Consider the following 16,232-nt stretch of genomic DNA (forward strand, 5'->3'; position numbering starts at 1 on the left):
CTGTGTCTCACTGTGTCTCACTGTGTCTCGCTAAGAAATCACACGTCCTCATCCACAGCGTTCCCATAACTCTTACAGCTGCTTTACACAAAGTATTGGCACCCCTTCGACCTGTAGGTACAGTACAGAAAAATCACAGTAAAAATAAAACTTCTAAAAAAAAATTGTGCTTTTTGAATTATTTTACAAACTTTGTTTTTAATGAAGTAAACATGATGGTTTCCTTTTTTTTCCTTTTTTTTTCCAAAAAGACTTCAAAAATGTTAATAATAATGCAAAGGTAATAATACAAATAATTAAATATTATGTTAATAAAATATATATATATATATATATATATATATCAAATTTTATAGTAACAAATATAATAATAATATATAACTGAATAAAAAATTAAATTACAGTGTTAAAAGTAAATGTCAAATAATTATATAAGGAAATATTAATAATAATAATAATTATTATTATTATTATTATTATTATTATTGTTGTTGTTGTTGTTGTTGTTGTTGTTGTTGTTGTTATTGGTAGTAGTTTTAGTAGCAGCATTAAACAGAATAACGTAGTTTTAAAAAATCATACTACATTTATTCTGTATTTTTTGTTGAAAACAATAAATAAAATATTGTTTTGTTATATTAGTTTGTTTTATGATTATATTCTGATATCTAACAGTATTAATGTTGCTAAAGATTCTTGGAAGAAACCTCACTTTTAGTTTTTTTCTTCACAATTTACTATCACGGTTTAATCATGAGCATGTCTGCGATATGGCGTGCCGTCAGCAGGGGGAGACAGAGAGCAACTGTTCCTTCAACACACACACACTACAGCAATCACAGCTGATTAACACACATCTGATTTCAATCACATATAGATAGAGACAGACAGACAGACAGACAGAGCCTTTAATTAATTTAGAACATACTGCAAGAGAAAAGAGAAAGAGATGTCAATTTGCATATGTTAATTGGAAGCATCTCTCTCAAAAGCTTAAAAAAAAGAAAAAAGCGAGAACAGTTTAAGTGCCTCTCAGAGAGATAAAGAAAGAGAAGGAAAAATCTGAGTGTTAAAAGTGTGAAGAATGCAGAGTGTAACTTTCCTTATCGATTTTATTTGATATTTTTGGTTTATACTGGAATGTTTCTCCTGCAATACACCAGGGGGCGCCATCGCCAACGTCTATACACTGTAACAATACATTCACAGACACTGCACGTGGGTGTTACTCTCATTGGTTGCTCTTCTTTTCTTGTGTAAGTTCTTCATGTTCCTCTTTCAACTCTGATTTTATCTAATTGCTGGTTTAAATTGGATTTTGTGCACGTGGGTCTGTCCGAGTCCCAGTGGTTACCATGACAGCATGCAGAAAGCAGAGACCACCATTTTGTTTTCAATCAAGTGGTCATTTTTCTTCTTTCTTCATATTTCCCTATTTGATACATGCCATGAAGAACAGAAAGTTTAGAAGGAGAAAAGGCAAAGATGCTGTAGATGTTAGGAATAATTTAATAATTGCTTTAAGGAATTTAAGAAAATGAATTCCAGTTACTGTGTGTTTGAGTTGTAGACCATATGAGCCGAACATCTTCAATGTAGATGATGAAGAGAATTGTTTGAGGACATGTAGACATGAATAGCGATGGAGATGTAGATAGTGAATTGAATGTTGATGGATGAAAGTGACATGCAAACAAACGTAAATGTTGATGTAGATGGTAAAGAAATAGATTGTGGAGAGTCACAGAGACATTGAAGATGGTTATGTAGATGATGGAGATGGAGATGGAAATGTAGTCTGCTGTCTGATAAGAACTGATTAAATATTTCATTGTGGCTTCATAATATTTCTCACTTCCCTCATGTAGCAACCAATATTTTCTCTTTTAAGTACAAGTTCTAATAAATCTTCTGAGCCAATCTTATTGTTTTATATAAATACTCATTCTACAGATGTCATCTCTAAAACCGGCCCTCACGGATCTTCTGCCTCTCCAAAAAAGCCTTTACAATGTGTCTTTCAGGATCAGCATCAACAAAGAGTTTGATGAATCACAAGAAGAATCTCTTGTTTTGGGGGGTTATGGAGAGAAGATTGAACAACCCCATCATCATCATCATCATCATCATCGTCATCATCATTTGAAACTCAAAATGAACACACAAAGCAGTCAAATCAATTGGAAAGTAAATTTTAATAAATTGACATTTGAATCATTTTATCGATACAAAGTGACGTTACACACAGATCTCATCACACGTTTTACATCTAAAAAAGCTTCTCTACTGACTATCCTGACTTCTCACTCATCTTCAGCTGCTCTAATGGACAGATTTCCCGCTAAAAGCTATAAAATACACGGTTTTCAAGCGTTCATGCAAAAAAAAACTCCAGCTGTTCTGACTGCATCATAATAACAAAAAAACCCTGCAAAATAAAATAAAACGTATAAAAAAATTTTTACTGGATGGAATAATAATAATGGAATATTTACAGACTGTGAGGTTTGAGATTTACTCGTAATAGTGTATAAGCACGCACAGCAAATTTTATCAGTAAAGAAGCTCCGCCCACATTTTATTTATTCAAATTAGGACTGGTTTTAACCACTGAGAAAATTTGTATGTATAATATTTTGCAGATATTACAATATAAAGGCAGCTTAAATTGCTTGCTGGTTTGTAAAATACGTAAAAAATAATGTAGAGTATTAATAGCAATTTTCTTCTTGGAAATCATTGGAAACTTTTTCTGCTTCCTTGTTTGTAATTCTGATTTTGAACGCCCCGCCTCCTGTCGTTATAATATTTATTATCAGTAGTGTTTTAGACTGACGCATTCTAGTTTTTTCTATTTGATATTTGAGAGAGACTGTGTCTAGACGTAGTTTTTAGATGGAGCTGAGGCACCATTGCTGTAGTATTTGGCGGTTCCTCCGGAGCTTCCGGATCGCGGGCGGCTGAAGCAGCACAGAAGACCCCCAGCCAGCATGAGGAGCACTCCTCCAGCCCAGCCGATGAAGATGCATGGGCCGAGCTCTCTGCGGTTCGTCGGGTTCGACAGAGGGTTGTTGAAGTTGCTCACAACGTTGTTGGCCGTCCAGCTGACGGGGATGATGAGCAGCAGGCCGGCTATGAGCAGGCCCACACCCGCCGCCATGCAGATCTTCGGCTTGGCATCTTCGTTTTCCACACAGGTGGTGAAATCGGCGCCGGCAAACAAAATCAGCAAGGAGATTGCAGACACCATGCAGCACACGATGGTCATGGCACGTGCCGCCTGGATGTCCGAGCCCAGGATCAGCATGGACTCGTAGGCTTTGCACTGCTGCTGGCCTGTGCTCTGGTACACACACTCCATCCACAGGCCTTCCTGCTGCACCTGCACTCACACAGACACACAGTAGATGATTACACATTCACATATCACATACTGAACTCATAACAACAGTACTGTTGGTTCTTTTTGTCTGATTTAACTCCCCTGATTGACCTCATCTAATCCGCCTCATTTAACTGAGCTCAATAACAAGTCTGATTCACGTCACCTGATTTTCCTGAGCTGAGCTGATACACTCGAATCAACCAAGCCAATTTTAAACATGATTCACCACACAGGATTCACCTGAGCTACACGGACACGCCTGAGTAAAGTCACATGACTCATCTAATTTTAGCTCTCGCCTGAACTCCACACATTATTCAGCCTTTATTAAGCCTTTATACAAGACCGAATTAAACTGTATTATATATATAAAAGAATGAGTATTTTAGTGTTATATACTTTTAGTATTAAAAACTGAAGAAAAAATATATGTGTATTAGGTAGCGCAACTACATATAGACACTATAAGCTCCACCCATTTCTGATCAGAAGCTACTGTGACTCATCCACTGGTCACAAGGGGGCGCTGCTGTACAAACGTGAACGAGTCCTTCTGCCCAAAATAGTAGCAGCGTTGACTAACTTGTGTTTTGCCACCCACCCACAGTTCACACAGTCTCATGGGGCGCTGGAAACATGTGGATTTCTTCTGCTCTTCTGCAGTTATACATTACAAAATCAAGCATTTTTCTAGTTTAGTTTTATAATTATAGTATAATTATAGTTTTGTTTTTATTTTCTGTGCATCCACAAAGGAACGGGATTTGTTTTACTGTAGTTTGGTTCTGGAGTATTAGAAGAACATTAAAATGAGGGTCCTTTTTCATTGGCCCGTGACGAGAAGGTACACGGGCCAAAGTTTTCCATTAAAATAAGGAAATGCTGATTAACAAATCTGAGTGGAGTCAAATCTCACCTGAACTCGACACATTATTCAGCCTTTATTCAGCCTTTATTCAGCCTTTATTCAGCCTTTATGAAGCCTTTATTCAGCCTTTATGAAGCCTTTATTAAGCCTTTATTCAGCCTTTATTCAGCCTTTATTCAGCCTTTATTCAGCCTTCAATCAGCCTTTATTAAGCCTTTATTAAGCCTTTATTCAGCCTTTATTCAGCCTTCAATCAGCCTTTATTAAGCCTTTATTAAGCCTTTATTCAGCCTTTATTCAGCCTTTATTAAGCCTTTATTCAGCCTTTATTCAGCCTCACACAACTTAACTAATAACATACTTGAATCAGTACAAGTCACTGGCGCTACATGGACACGCCTGAGTGTAAATGTATAGGTGCAGTTAAACACCATATAGAGTTCAGACATGTTCAGACCTGCAGAGCTTCAGTATGAGCTACAACACTCACTCCTTTACCTCCTCACACTCTGTATGGGTGTTTTTCATAGTCCTGTGGTTTACTCTGTGTGTGTGTGTGTGTGTGTGTGTGTGTGTGTGTGTGTGTGTGTGAGAGAGAGAGAGAGAGAGAGAGAGAGAGAGAGAGAGAGAGAGAGAGAGTAAATACCTGAGCTGTGATTATGTTCTGTCCAGTGAAGGAGGAAACTTTCCAACTGGGAAGGACGCAGGTGACTATGGCAGCGATGAGGCCAAGAAGTCCAAAAAACACACAGATCATCTGTATTCCTGATGATGCCATCCTGCAGGAGAGAGAGAGAGTGAGATGAGACATAGATGAGACAAAGATGAGAAGTCAGGGAGGTCAGTGTGATGTCCTTTTTCTTCACTGGTGACCTGAAACATTGGTTTGATATTAAATACGGATATTTTTTACAAAATAAGACAAAATAAATGTTCCCTCCACCTGCAAATAAATTACAAACGTATCTTTTGGCATATTTTTCCATGAATTTTTAACAGAAGACTTTTATCTCCCTTTTTAATTTTTTTGTAATGAAATCATTCTGCTTTGAGGCAGAACAGTTTTGTGTGGAAGAAATAAACTAAACACTGCAGTGAAATAATAAAAATGTATAAATGATCTGAAATCTACAAACAGTTCTGAGGTTTTGTTGCTTTTTTAAGAAGGAAAAATCAAATTCGGACCCCTGAAGCATCGTCTTCTCATCTCATACCTCATACTTTATTTCATCTTTATCTCAATCCTCATCTCTTCTCTTATCTCAGATTCTATATCTTGTATCTCATCTCATATTTCATTCCAGCCCATATTCATTTCCCCACTTTACCTCATCTCATTTCAGATCTCACATTTTCTCACATATCACATTTTTTATATCTCATCTAATCTCCATAAAATAATTTAATACAAAATGTATCATTTCTTTTTTTATAGAATTGTAAAAGAGAGAGAGAGAGAGAGAGAGAGAGAGAGAGAGAGAGAGAGAGAGAGAAGAGGAGGATGATGTTTAGTCTTTTTTTTTGTTTGTTTGAAATGTTTGTTACGTGACTCCACGTTGTAAACACGCGCGCGGTGTTTATGCACGAGCGCGTGTCTGAGTATCGGAATTCTCCGCGTGAACATGTTCATGCAGGATTTTCTATCTTCTGGCTACGGATTTTTAAAAACAGCGTCTCTAACACACACACACACACACACACACACACACACACACACACACACACAGTCCTGGGCGTGGTTCGGTAAGGTTCTGCGCGTCTAGACACGTTTCCCACCTCGGTTAAATCTGGAGTCTGATTTCCACCAAACTCGCTCCAGTTCCTGGACTACAGTCAGAAACCCCGAGCAGATGAACACCAACAATAACAAATCCAATAAAAAACAGCCCCTGATTGTGTTTGTGCGCGCGGGACTGAAGCATTCCAGAGATGTGATTCATGGTGATGTTACACCACCTGAGATCCTGAGATTAATCTGACCATCTCAGGGATCTGAGGGATCAACTGACACAACATCATGGTGTGTTTTCCTGCGTGTTTGTGTGTGAAGGGCGCGGCGACTACACCTGTAATTACTGAGCTTTTCCTCAACACCTCACCAGGAGAACCTTCTAATCACCACAGCCATGTTTCAGTTCTTTATTAGCAGGAAAAAACGACATCGCGCGAAATAATACAAAAAAAAGAAAAGGCGGGATTTTTATTTGTATTTTTCCCAGAAAGAAATGAATTAATTTTAGGAAATATTAGAGTATAATCTCTGTTTAAATTGTCTTTTACGAAATATATCAAATAAATAACTAAATATTCTAAAATCAATATTTAGCAATGTTAGTTTACAAATAAATAAAAAAAAGAAATATATAAATACAATGTTTGTATTCTTATTAAAAGCAAAAAATAAATCAATTATAAACCGTTATAAAAAGTTAAATAAACAATTTTTGAGCAAAAAGTTTGCGATTTTCTTAAAAAGACTAAATTTTTAAACTAAAATAAATATGTTTAAATAGAAATAAATTCAATGCAAACTTTGATCTGAAAAAAATGTAGAAATGATGTTTTTTTTTTAAACAGCCAAAAGAATAAGCATAATTTCTATAATATTTGATTTCGTTCCCAGAAGTAAATTAGAATATATATATATTATATATTAATTTAATGATGTTCTAATTCAAAAAAGAGAATATTTGAAGCTCAAACCTTTTCCTGAGGTTTTGCGTTTCTCTGGAGTGTAGAATAAGTTCTTCTGTTTGTCTTCTTCTTCTCTCTTTCTCTTTTCGGCGAATGATGAAGAAGGGATGAAGGATGGACGCTTTTGTAGAGAGAGGAAGAGGTGTTTTTCTTCCCCCACTTCAGACCAGACTGGGCTTGGCCCCCCCCCCCCCACCCCTCTCTTTCTCTCTCCCTCTCTTTCTACACTTCTCCATAGTTTCTTCCTCCTCACCTTCACGTTGCACAATCAGACTCGAGCTCTTTTTTTAGTCTCGGACTTTCTGCTTACGGATCAGTGACGATGTTTGCGGTTTAAAAACGATCACACGATCACACGTGGCGTGGCGTGGCGTGGCGTGTTTCTGATGGGGAAATGAAACACGCAAAACAACCGTTTTCAATAATTAAAATAAAATAAACTTTGTCTTATTTACTTCTGTATTAATTAAATAATATTGAATTTAATAAATTATTCTGAAAACTGTTTTATATTTTTTTTCTATTCTTTAAACCAATAATGTTCTGCCGATTATTACATTCATATTTTGGTATTTTTTACAATTTTTTAACAAAATTATTAATGGAAAATAAAACATATGATGGATAATTTATTTAAAATTAATTAATAAAAAATTATATAAATACGAAAATTAAGCAAAAATGTGTAATATTAAAAGTGTCATAATTATAAATCCGTGTAACAAGAAGTTAAATAAATATTTTAATTAAAAAATGTATAAAATGTGATCCATAATATCAACACTTCACTAAAATATTAGATGAGGTTTGTTTTTAATATTCAGATATTTTTATCTTTAATTAGCTGTTATAACGTTTTACTGGAGAAATTACATGACCAAATCCTAAGACTAAAATTCCAAGGTTTATTTAAGTCTGAAATTATTATGAATTCTTTTTATATAAAAAAATATAACTCAAATAAATGTTATGTTTAAGTAAATATTATTATTTACACCTTTTTAAATGTATGTTCTGATGTTTATTTTCAGTACACAGAGATATTTATTTATGATAAAATGTAGACATTTATTTAAAAAAATTAATAAAGTCCCTAGAGCGTTATTCCTCTTACACCACAATGGTTTGTCAACAATTTACCAATTACAATTTATACATAAAAAAATGAGGTGTTGTATTTTCTATACGTCTTTTGTACATTGTTGTGTTTAAAATGTTATTTGATAAACAAACTCTGAGAATGAAGTCTTCAGCTGAAGTTTTCTTCAGTTTGCTTTATTTTCAGCTACAAATATTTTCCACTTATTCTTTCAAACTTGTGCTTTACATTCTTCACATTCACAACAAACAGCAACCACAAACAACAAACAAACCCACATCTGGACCCTCATCATCATCATCATCATCATCATCAACATCATAACTTTGAGGGGAAGTTTCATGGAGACACCATGACACTTTACTCATCCTGAAACCATGAATCACCGTGATGACGAGATCAAAGCAGCTCTTACATCACATTCCATTTTCATTTTTTTCTGCTGAAATGTGCAAAAGAAGAAAACGATCATAATAAAGTGAAATTAAAAAACAGCAGCTTTACCATGAAATAATACAAATAAAAAATCTTTAATTCTACTATTTTTTATTTCTTTTTACATTTTTTTATTATAAAATTACAAGATTATAAAAATTTCAAAAACCTTGAAATAAATAAATAAATATATCCAGTTGTAGTTGTACAGTAATTAAATTAAATGTGTAGTTGTTGTTTATTTAAAAGATCTTGGTTGTAATAAAAACAGATCACAGGTTGAACATGAAGGTTTTCAGAGACTCTTTATTTGTTCTTTAGTTTCTAGAGCCTTCAATGTTTTAAATGTTCTTTGAAGGTTATTCAAGGGTTCTTTAAATGTTCTTTAAATGTTCTTTAGAAGAGATTTAGTTTTTTAATGGTTCTTAAAGGTTTTAATGTTTTATAAGATATTCCAGAGTTCTTTAAAGGTTGTTCAATTGTCCTTTTAAAGGTTATTGAAGGGTTCTTTATAGGTTCCTTAAAGATCATTCCAAGGTTCTTTAAATGTTCTTTATATGATATTAAAGGGTGCTTTAAAGGTTCTTTAATAGTTCTTTAAATGTTCCTTAATGGTTTTAATGGTTAATAAAGGTTAATAAGTGGTTCTTTAAGGGTTATTGAAGGTTCTTTAAAGTTTCTGTTAAAGTTATTAAAGGGTTCTTTAAGGTTTATTGAAGGTTCTAGGTTGTTAAACGGTTCCTCGAGGTGTCCTTCTGTGTATACAATCTGAGACATGCTGCTGCAGTCTGTAGTGCTCTTATGTTTCTTCTCCTAAAAACATGTATGAATGTAGTGTGTGTGTGTGTGTGTGTGTGTGTGTGTGTGTGTGTGTGTATACATTCCTGTCCCACGCCCTGTACTCTTGGGATAGACTGGAGATCCACCGCCACCCTGAGGATGGAACTCGTACAGTTGGTGTTCGCGATTCTTTTGGCCGTGTAATGTTTTCTCCAGTACAGATCCAATAATGAAAATAACTGGAAGTCTATCATTGAGGCACTGATTAAAGCATGTATAGAGATCTTCAGTCTTCAGTCTTCACTCTGCTGTCAGTTTCTCTGAATTGGATTTTTATTCTGCAGTGTTTGTGTGATTGAAGGTAAATCTTCTTGGTCCACATTTGAAACAGTAAAGTTACAGGTTCAGGTTGTTCAGGGTTTTTGGGTGATGAAGGTGGACAGCAGTTTTTAACAGTGCTGCAGGTTCCAATAGGATTGAGTTTAGGACTACTGTATGACCTGGTTCTTGAGACACTCTATTGTTTCTTTGACCATGTGATTGCGATTAGTGTGCTGCTGGACGCTGATCTTTTCCTAAGTTTTAGGGTTTTTTTGTGGACACAAGCAGACTCTCTTACAATATTTGCATATATATTCCTTTATTCATTCTTCAGTTCTAACAAGACGCCTGGTTCCTTTAGAGGTGATGAATCCCAACTTGATGCTTGATGTTGCCTCTACCACAATAGTTCTCAGGCTGGTAGTTCTCAGGCTTGTCTGTGAAGAGAGATGACAGAGACGCCCCTGTCTGTTTATTTCATTTTACAAAAGCACAATATTTTTGTTGTTATTGTGAGTGTGTACAAATAAAAGTAGACCCTTTATAGATTCGAATGATGTACTGCTCTTATCTGTACGATTAAATAACAGAGTAATTTAAGTTCTTTTTTGCATTATGAAGATAAAATGCTACAAAAAGTGACGGCGCGTTTGTAGACCCCAGAGGGTAAATTATGTGCGCATCATGGCGGATTTTGGTGCTGATTTAAGACTTGGCTCATCAGTAAAAAGTTTATTTATTTATTTTATATCTGAGTATAAAAAAGATGCCAAAAATGTGTGTTAATCGTTTATTTTTATAAATTTGCAAAATGAAAAGTAAATAAACAGAAGAAAAATCCAGATATTAGTTGTGACACTGTTTGAATAATTATTTTGCTCACTTTTTACACTACAAAGTCAGGAAAGTCTATTATCATTATCAGGTATATGATGAACCAATTCTACCAATCTTTCATCTGTAGGCTGAAACCTAGACATGAAGTGGAACAGAGACAGCAGTGTAGGAGCTTCAAGACTGGGTGAAGAACAGCCAAACTAAATTAAGGTTGTGGAAGGTTGTTTCATGTAACACTTACACCATGGCACGACTGAGGACAGCAACAAGATACAAGAGTGTTCCACTGCATCAGCAAGGTCTCCCCCAGGCAAAGATCTCAAAGCAGACTGGGGTTTATGTCCTTCAAGCTATTTTAAGAAAAAACCAAGAAAACTTGTCCATCAGGGCCATCAGCACTGGAGGAAACCAGTGGGATCCAGGTAAACCCATCTACTGTCTGGAGAAGTCTGGCCATAAGTGATCATCATGTAAGAATTGCAGCCCAAAAGCCAAACCTCCAACATGAAAATAAGGAATAAGTATCTAAACTCTGTATGAAAACAGAGGAAATGGGGCAGAAAAATAGCAGCAGGTTCTCTGGACTGATGAGTCAAAATCTGAAATATTTGCTGTAGCAGGAGGCAGGATATTTGCTGAAGGTCTGGAGAGCGGTACAATCGAAAGTGTCTGCAGCAACAGTGAAGCATTGTGAAGGTTTCCTGCAGGTTCAAAGTTGCATTTCTGCAAATGAAGTTGGAGATGTGGTCAGGATTAATGGCATCCTCAATGCTGAGAAATACAGGCAGATACTTCTCCATCACGCAGTACCGTCAGGGAGGCATCTGATTGTCCCTAAATTTATTCAGCAGCAGGACAACGACCTCAAACATACAGATAATGTCATTTAGAACTATCATCAGCTTAGAGAAGAACAAGGAGTCCTGAAAGGCTTCCACGGAGTCCTGATCTCCACATCATCCAGTCTGTCTGGAATTACATGAAGAGACAGAAGGATTTGAGGAACCTGCATCCACAGCAGATCTGTGCTTAGTTCTACAAGATGTTTGAAATGACCTACACAATGAGTTCCTTCAAAAACTGTGTGGAAGTTTACCAAGAAGAACTGATGATTTGGTCACACCAAATAGTGATTTGGATTTTTTTATCAATTTTGTTAATTGATTAAAGATAAACACTTTTTATATACAACACTAGAACACAGAACTGTACAGAACTATTTTACTTGGTCGTTATTCGGCGCGAGGTGGCGACGTCAAGTCAAGTCAAGTCAAGTTTATTTGTATAGCGCTTTTCACAACAGACATTGTCTCAAAGCAGCTTTACACAAATCAACAGTGATGGTGAATGGTGTGAATTTGTCCCTGATGAGCAGCCGTGGCAACTGTGGCAAGGAAAAACTCCCTTAGATGAATGAGGAAGAAACCTTGAGAGGAACCAGACTCAAAAAGGGAACCCATCCTCATCTGGGTGACATCAAGAGTTTGATCATAAATCTTTCAACAGTACAGAACACTGGAGAGTGAGAACTAACATGAGTACTGGAGTATAAGATTATAAGTGATGTTCTTTCTGCAGTCTTATACAGTCTATATGGTTAGTAGCTCCGAACGTGATTTCAAAAAAATCATTTCACACGTGACAACACGTGACAAACCGACGCCGTGACGACAATGGGCGTGGCCTTAGACGCCTCTATACTTAACATCCTAACTGATATTTTCCGTATTCATACATTTTATTATAAAATATGAGATGATTTGAACTTTTTGGGGCTCATTTCTGATTAACAACAAAATCCTGGGAAAAGAACTGCGCAGGAAACAGAAAAGCAAAAGTTTTCACCCCATTGCCTCGTTCTATCTGTGTTAAAGCAGACTTTATTATATGCCAACAGGCCACAGAAACGTGTTTTATTAAAAAATACAAATAAAATTATATATATGAATGAATTAAAATATTTATATTTGACAACCTTTTTATATTTGATATTTGTATTAATTTTTGTATTAATTTTTGTTAATGATAATAAACAAACATCTTTATGTTTGAATGTAATATAAACTACTTTTTAATAACAATGTCCACGCCTTTACTTTTTGTAAAATCCTATTTTGCATGAAATAATAATTCAATTCAATTACATATTTATTTGTATTGTGATTTTAATAATGAACATTGTCTCAGAGCAGCTTTACACAGATAATTTGGAGATAAAAATAAAGATGTTCTTTATAAGTGTAAGTTTGTCCCTGATGAACAAGTCGGTGGAGACTGTGGTGAAGGAAAAACTCCCTGAGATGCAGAAGGAAGAAACCTTGAGAGAAACCAGACTCAAGAGGGAACCTCATCCTCATCTGGGTTCCACCGAATGTCCATTTATTACAGATAAACGATGTTGAGGTGCAGTGATGGAGATCATAAGCAAACAATAAACATAAGCAAATAATGCTCTTTCCGATTTATAAAATGTATGTAAATAACGTAAACATTTTTTATCCTTTTTAATTATTTAATCCTAGTGTTATGGCCAAGTCAAACCACAAGAGGGCGACGTTTACAGCATTTACAATGCCTGTTAACCTGACTGTTCTTTTTCTATGTTAAAAACAAACCGTCACAATAAATTTTTTCATCATTACCCGACTTGAATCAGTCCACCTCTTAATCCTATCATTATGATCCCACGTCTACAGAAACCATCAATATAAGAGAGTACCGTAGTAGAACCGAGGAATCTTATACAGTGAGAATGAACGTTATCACTAAAGCAAGAAACAAATGAACACAATTCAACACGTCTCCTTTCACTGGAGCCACAACTGCACCTTTACCTACATCATCGCTAGCAGAAGCATCGATATTCACCTCGTCACCTCACCCAGAGTTTTCCTTGTAATTTTGTCCATTTGTTCAGTGAAGTACGGTTTTCCTCGGGATTTGAAATTCAGGCAAATTGTGTGTTTTTGTGCAAATACTACAGGAAAGAAACGCAAAAGTATAAACGGTTCAGGGGGTATGGAGACGTATGATCCGTTGTGGCGCCCCCTAATGGGAGAAGCCGGCAGAAGAAGAAGAAGAAGAAGAAGAAGAAGAAGAAGACTTAATGCTAAAAAAAAAGACTATCGGATCCGACTGTAAAGGGTTTTTTTTTGCCATTAGTGTTACACAAGTCAGGTGACTCTCAGTGCAGTTCTCAAGGCAGGAGAAATGTGGAGGTTTGTGTTATGAAGGACATCGAGCGTAAAACGTGTCAAATCGAACATGCAGATCACGAATGAGAATTACCAACGACCACCACAGGTATCATTAACAACAGGGTACCGGTGTAAATTGTGCTGCTGTTGTCTGGAGGAGGAGAAGGAGAGGAGGAAGACATCTACAGAGACAGCAGGGAAAGGAGAAGTGTAGGAGAGTGGAGGTTCGGGTTGGTACTTTAAATGTTGGTACTATGACTGGTAAATGGAGAGAGGGAGCTGATATGATGGAGAGGAGAAAGGTAGATATGCTGTGTGTTCAGGAGATCAAGTGGAAAGGGAGTAAGAGCAGGAACATTGGAGGTGTTTAAACTGTTCTATCATGGTGTGGATGGGAAGAGAAATGGTGTAGGGGGGATTCTGAAGGAAGAGTACAGTAAGAGTGTAGTGGAGGTGAAGAGAGTTTCTGATAGGGTGATGATCGTGAAGGTGGAAGTTGAAGAGGTAATGATAAATGTCATCAGTGCTTCTGCTCCACAAGTTGGCTGTGAGGTGGAGGAGAAGGAAAGATTCTGGAGTGAATTAGATGAAGTGGTAGAAGGTGTACCTAGGAATGAAAGATTGGTGATTGGGGCAGACTTTAATAGGCATGTAGGTGAAGGGAACAGAGGTGATGAGGAGGTGATGGGTAGGTATGGCTTTAAGGAGAGGAATGTGGAAGGGCAGATGGTGGTAGATTTTGCTAAAAGGATGAAATGGCAGTGGTGAACACGTATTTTAAGAAGAAGGAGGATCATTAACTGAGTGTTTCTTGCCATAACATGGATTTATACAGTAGTTGTAGTAGCACTAACAGGGCTGTTGACTCTGTACTCACATTTTCCTCTGCACAAGACAACTGATGTTCTAAAGTTCATCACAGTTTTTCTCAGCTGCTTTGAAGCATTTCTCGAATCATCCTAAATATTTGCAAACCAGTAAGTGCATTCTCAAAACAGTTTATACAAACACTAGATTTCTTGGAAAAACCTGAACTTTTCTCAACATCTTCAGTTTATCTCTTAAATGTGTTTGTGTCAATGAACATCTCATTCCCATCAGAATGAAAAGTCCTTTTGTCATTGTTCACAAAACGATCATCAAAATGTTTAGTCGTGTCGTCAGTATGATGCTGCACACTTTCAGGATTTCTTGATATAAACTATGGTTTGGATCACACTGAAAATGCTAAAAGTTTTACTTCCTTCTGTGAATTTCAGCAGCACAAATGTGTTTATTTGACTGCATATTTGATTTATATTGATTACAAGAGACCAGACAGGATTCACACTTTTACTGTACTGTACAAGTGTTCCTTTGTTTCTTAGTTGTTTTCCCATTGACATACTTGTAAGGAGGTTTATAGTGAGATGGAGTGTAAGGCTGGGTTTAAAGGCTTTTGGGTTTAATTCATGCTAATGCCACTCTGCTATATGTGATTTGATCATTTCTTCAATCCTTAAACTGTCCAGTACTTTATTTGCTGTAGAATATAATTAAATTTCTTCCGAATTATTTTAACTGCAAATTATACAGCACTAAGTGACTAAAAGCAAACTGGCAGAACACCAGTGACCTAGGCCTAAAGTTCTAGCGTCTGCACCAGTGGCCTGTTGGATAAGGCACTGGCCTCCTAAGCCAGGGATTGTGGGTTTGAGTCCCATCTGTGGTGGTCTTTGAGTAGAGTGGTGTAGTGGAAGTGTGCTGGATCGAGAGGTTGGTGGATCAAAACCATCCTCTGCTAAAGTCTGACTATCTTTATGTTTCCAACTGAAAAAACATGCCATAACTCCAATGAGGTACTTTATACTTGTGAGTCAGTTTTAATTAGAATGAGTGTGATGCTTGGTATAAAGGTGTTTAGCAAACACAAAAAATTAGCCCAGAGGTTGATGGATGGACATTTTGAGAGAAATAAATGACGGAAACTCCTGACTCTAACTTACCACAACACCCGTGGCCTTTTTTTCATTCAAAATAAGGTTTTGGGCTCATGGTAATTTATTAGATATCAATCAGTGTTTGAGTCATTAATATCATTCTATTAATAGATCAGTGTGCTGAGAGTCACATTCGAGTCTTTACACAGAAACTGAGGTGATTAGGTAAAGAATCTTGTGATTAAAATGATCATAGGAACATTATAGTTATAATAAATCACTATTTTGTATACTGAAGTACATTTGAAGGTAAAAACTTTTGTACTTTTACTCAAGTGAAAGTTTAAAGGAAACACTTTTACTTTACTGGAGTCACATTTTACTGAACACACACACACACACACACACACACACACACACACACACACACACACACACACAGTCATTGAGTTAAAGATTCGATTCATTTGAAGTGAATAATAAGTGAATCGACACACGCCCCGATGATCCATTTTGCACTATTTCTGTCCGCGCGCTGACGTCACACTCCTACAACCGGAGCGTTGCGTTGCGTTGAGCTGACGTACAAAGGGACCAATCAGCGCAAAGAACCACGGTTCAAACCTGACCAAAGGACCAATCCGCTGCCGAGTAGAGTTGCACGAGCGCACTGTAACCCCGCCTCCCTTTAGCTCGC

The 16,232-nt window shown here is 36.5% G+C and overlaps 1 protein-coding gene across 1 annotated transcript; it reads right to left on the minus strand.

The window, feature by feature from the left end:
• Nucleotides 1–2,176: 2,176 nt before the first annotated feature.
• Nucleotides 2,177–7,107, minus strand: cldni (claudin i). Its single transcript, XM_046865532.1, has 3 exons — nucleotides 6,957–7,107; nucleotides 4,900–5,032; nucleotides 2,177–3,382 (listed from the first exon to the last, which is right to left on the minus strand). The coding sequence occupies exons 2-3, from the start codon at nucleotides 5,029–5,031 to the stop codon at nucleotides 2,879–2,881; spliced, it is 636 nt and encodes a 211-aa protein (XP_046721488.1). The 5' UTR covers nucleotide 5,032; nucleotides 6,957–7,107; the 3' UTR covers nucleotides 2,177–2,878.
• Between the last annotated feature and the right edge of the window lie 9,125 nt (nucleotides 7,108–16,232).

This window comes from Silurus meridionalis, chromosome 14 (genome assembly GCF_014805685.1).
Source record: "Silurus meridionalis isolate SWU-2019-XX chromosome 14, ASM1480568v1, whole genome shotgun sequence".
Classification (NCBI taxonomy): Eukaryota; Metazoa; Chordata; class Actinopteri; order Siluriformes; family Siluridae; genus Silurus; species Silurus meridionalis.

Excerpts from the sequence above, each read along its gene's own strand:
- cldni (XM_046865532.1), bottom strand. The coding sequence starts at position 5,031 with ATGGCATCATCAGGAATACAGATGATCTGTGTGTTTTTTGGACTTCTT. Across the intron at positions 3,383-4,899 it reads AGAACATAATCACAGCTCAG|GTGCAGCAGGAAGGCCTGTG; the intron begins GTATTTACTCTC and ends GTGTGAGTGCAG.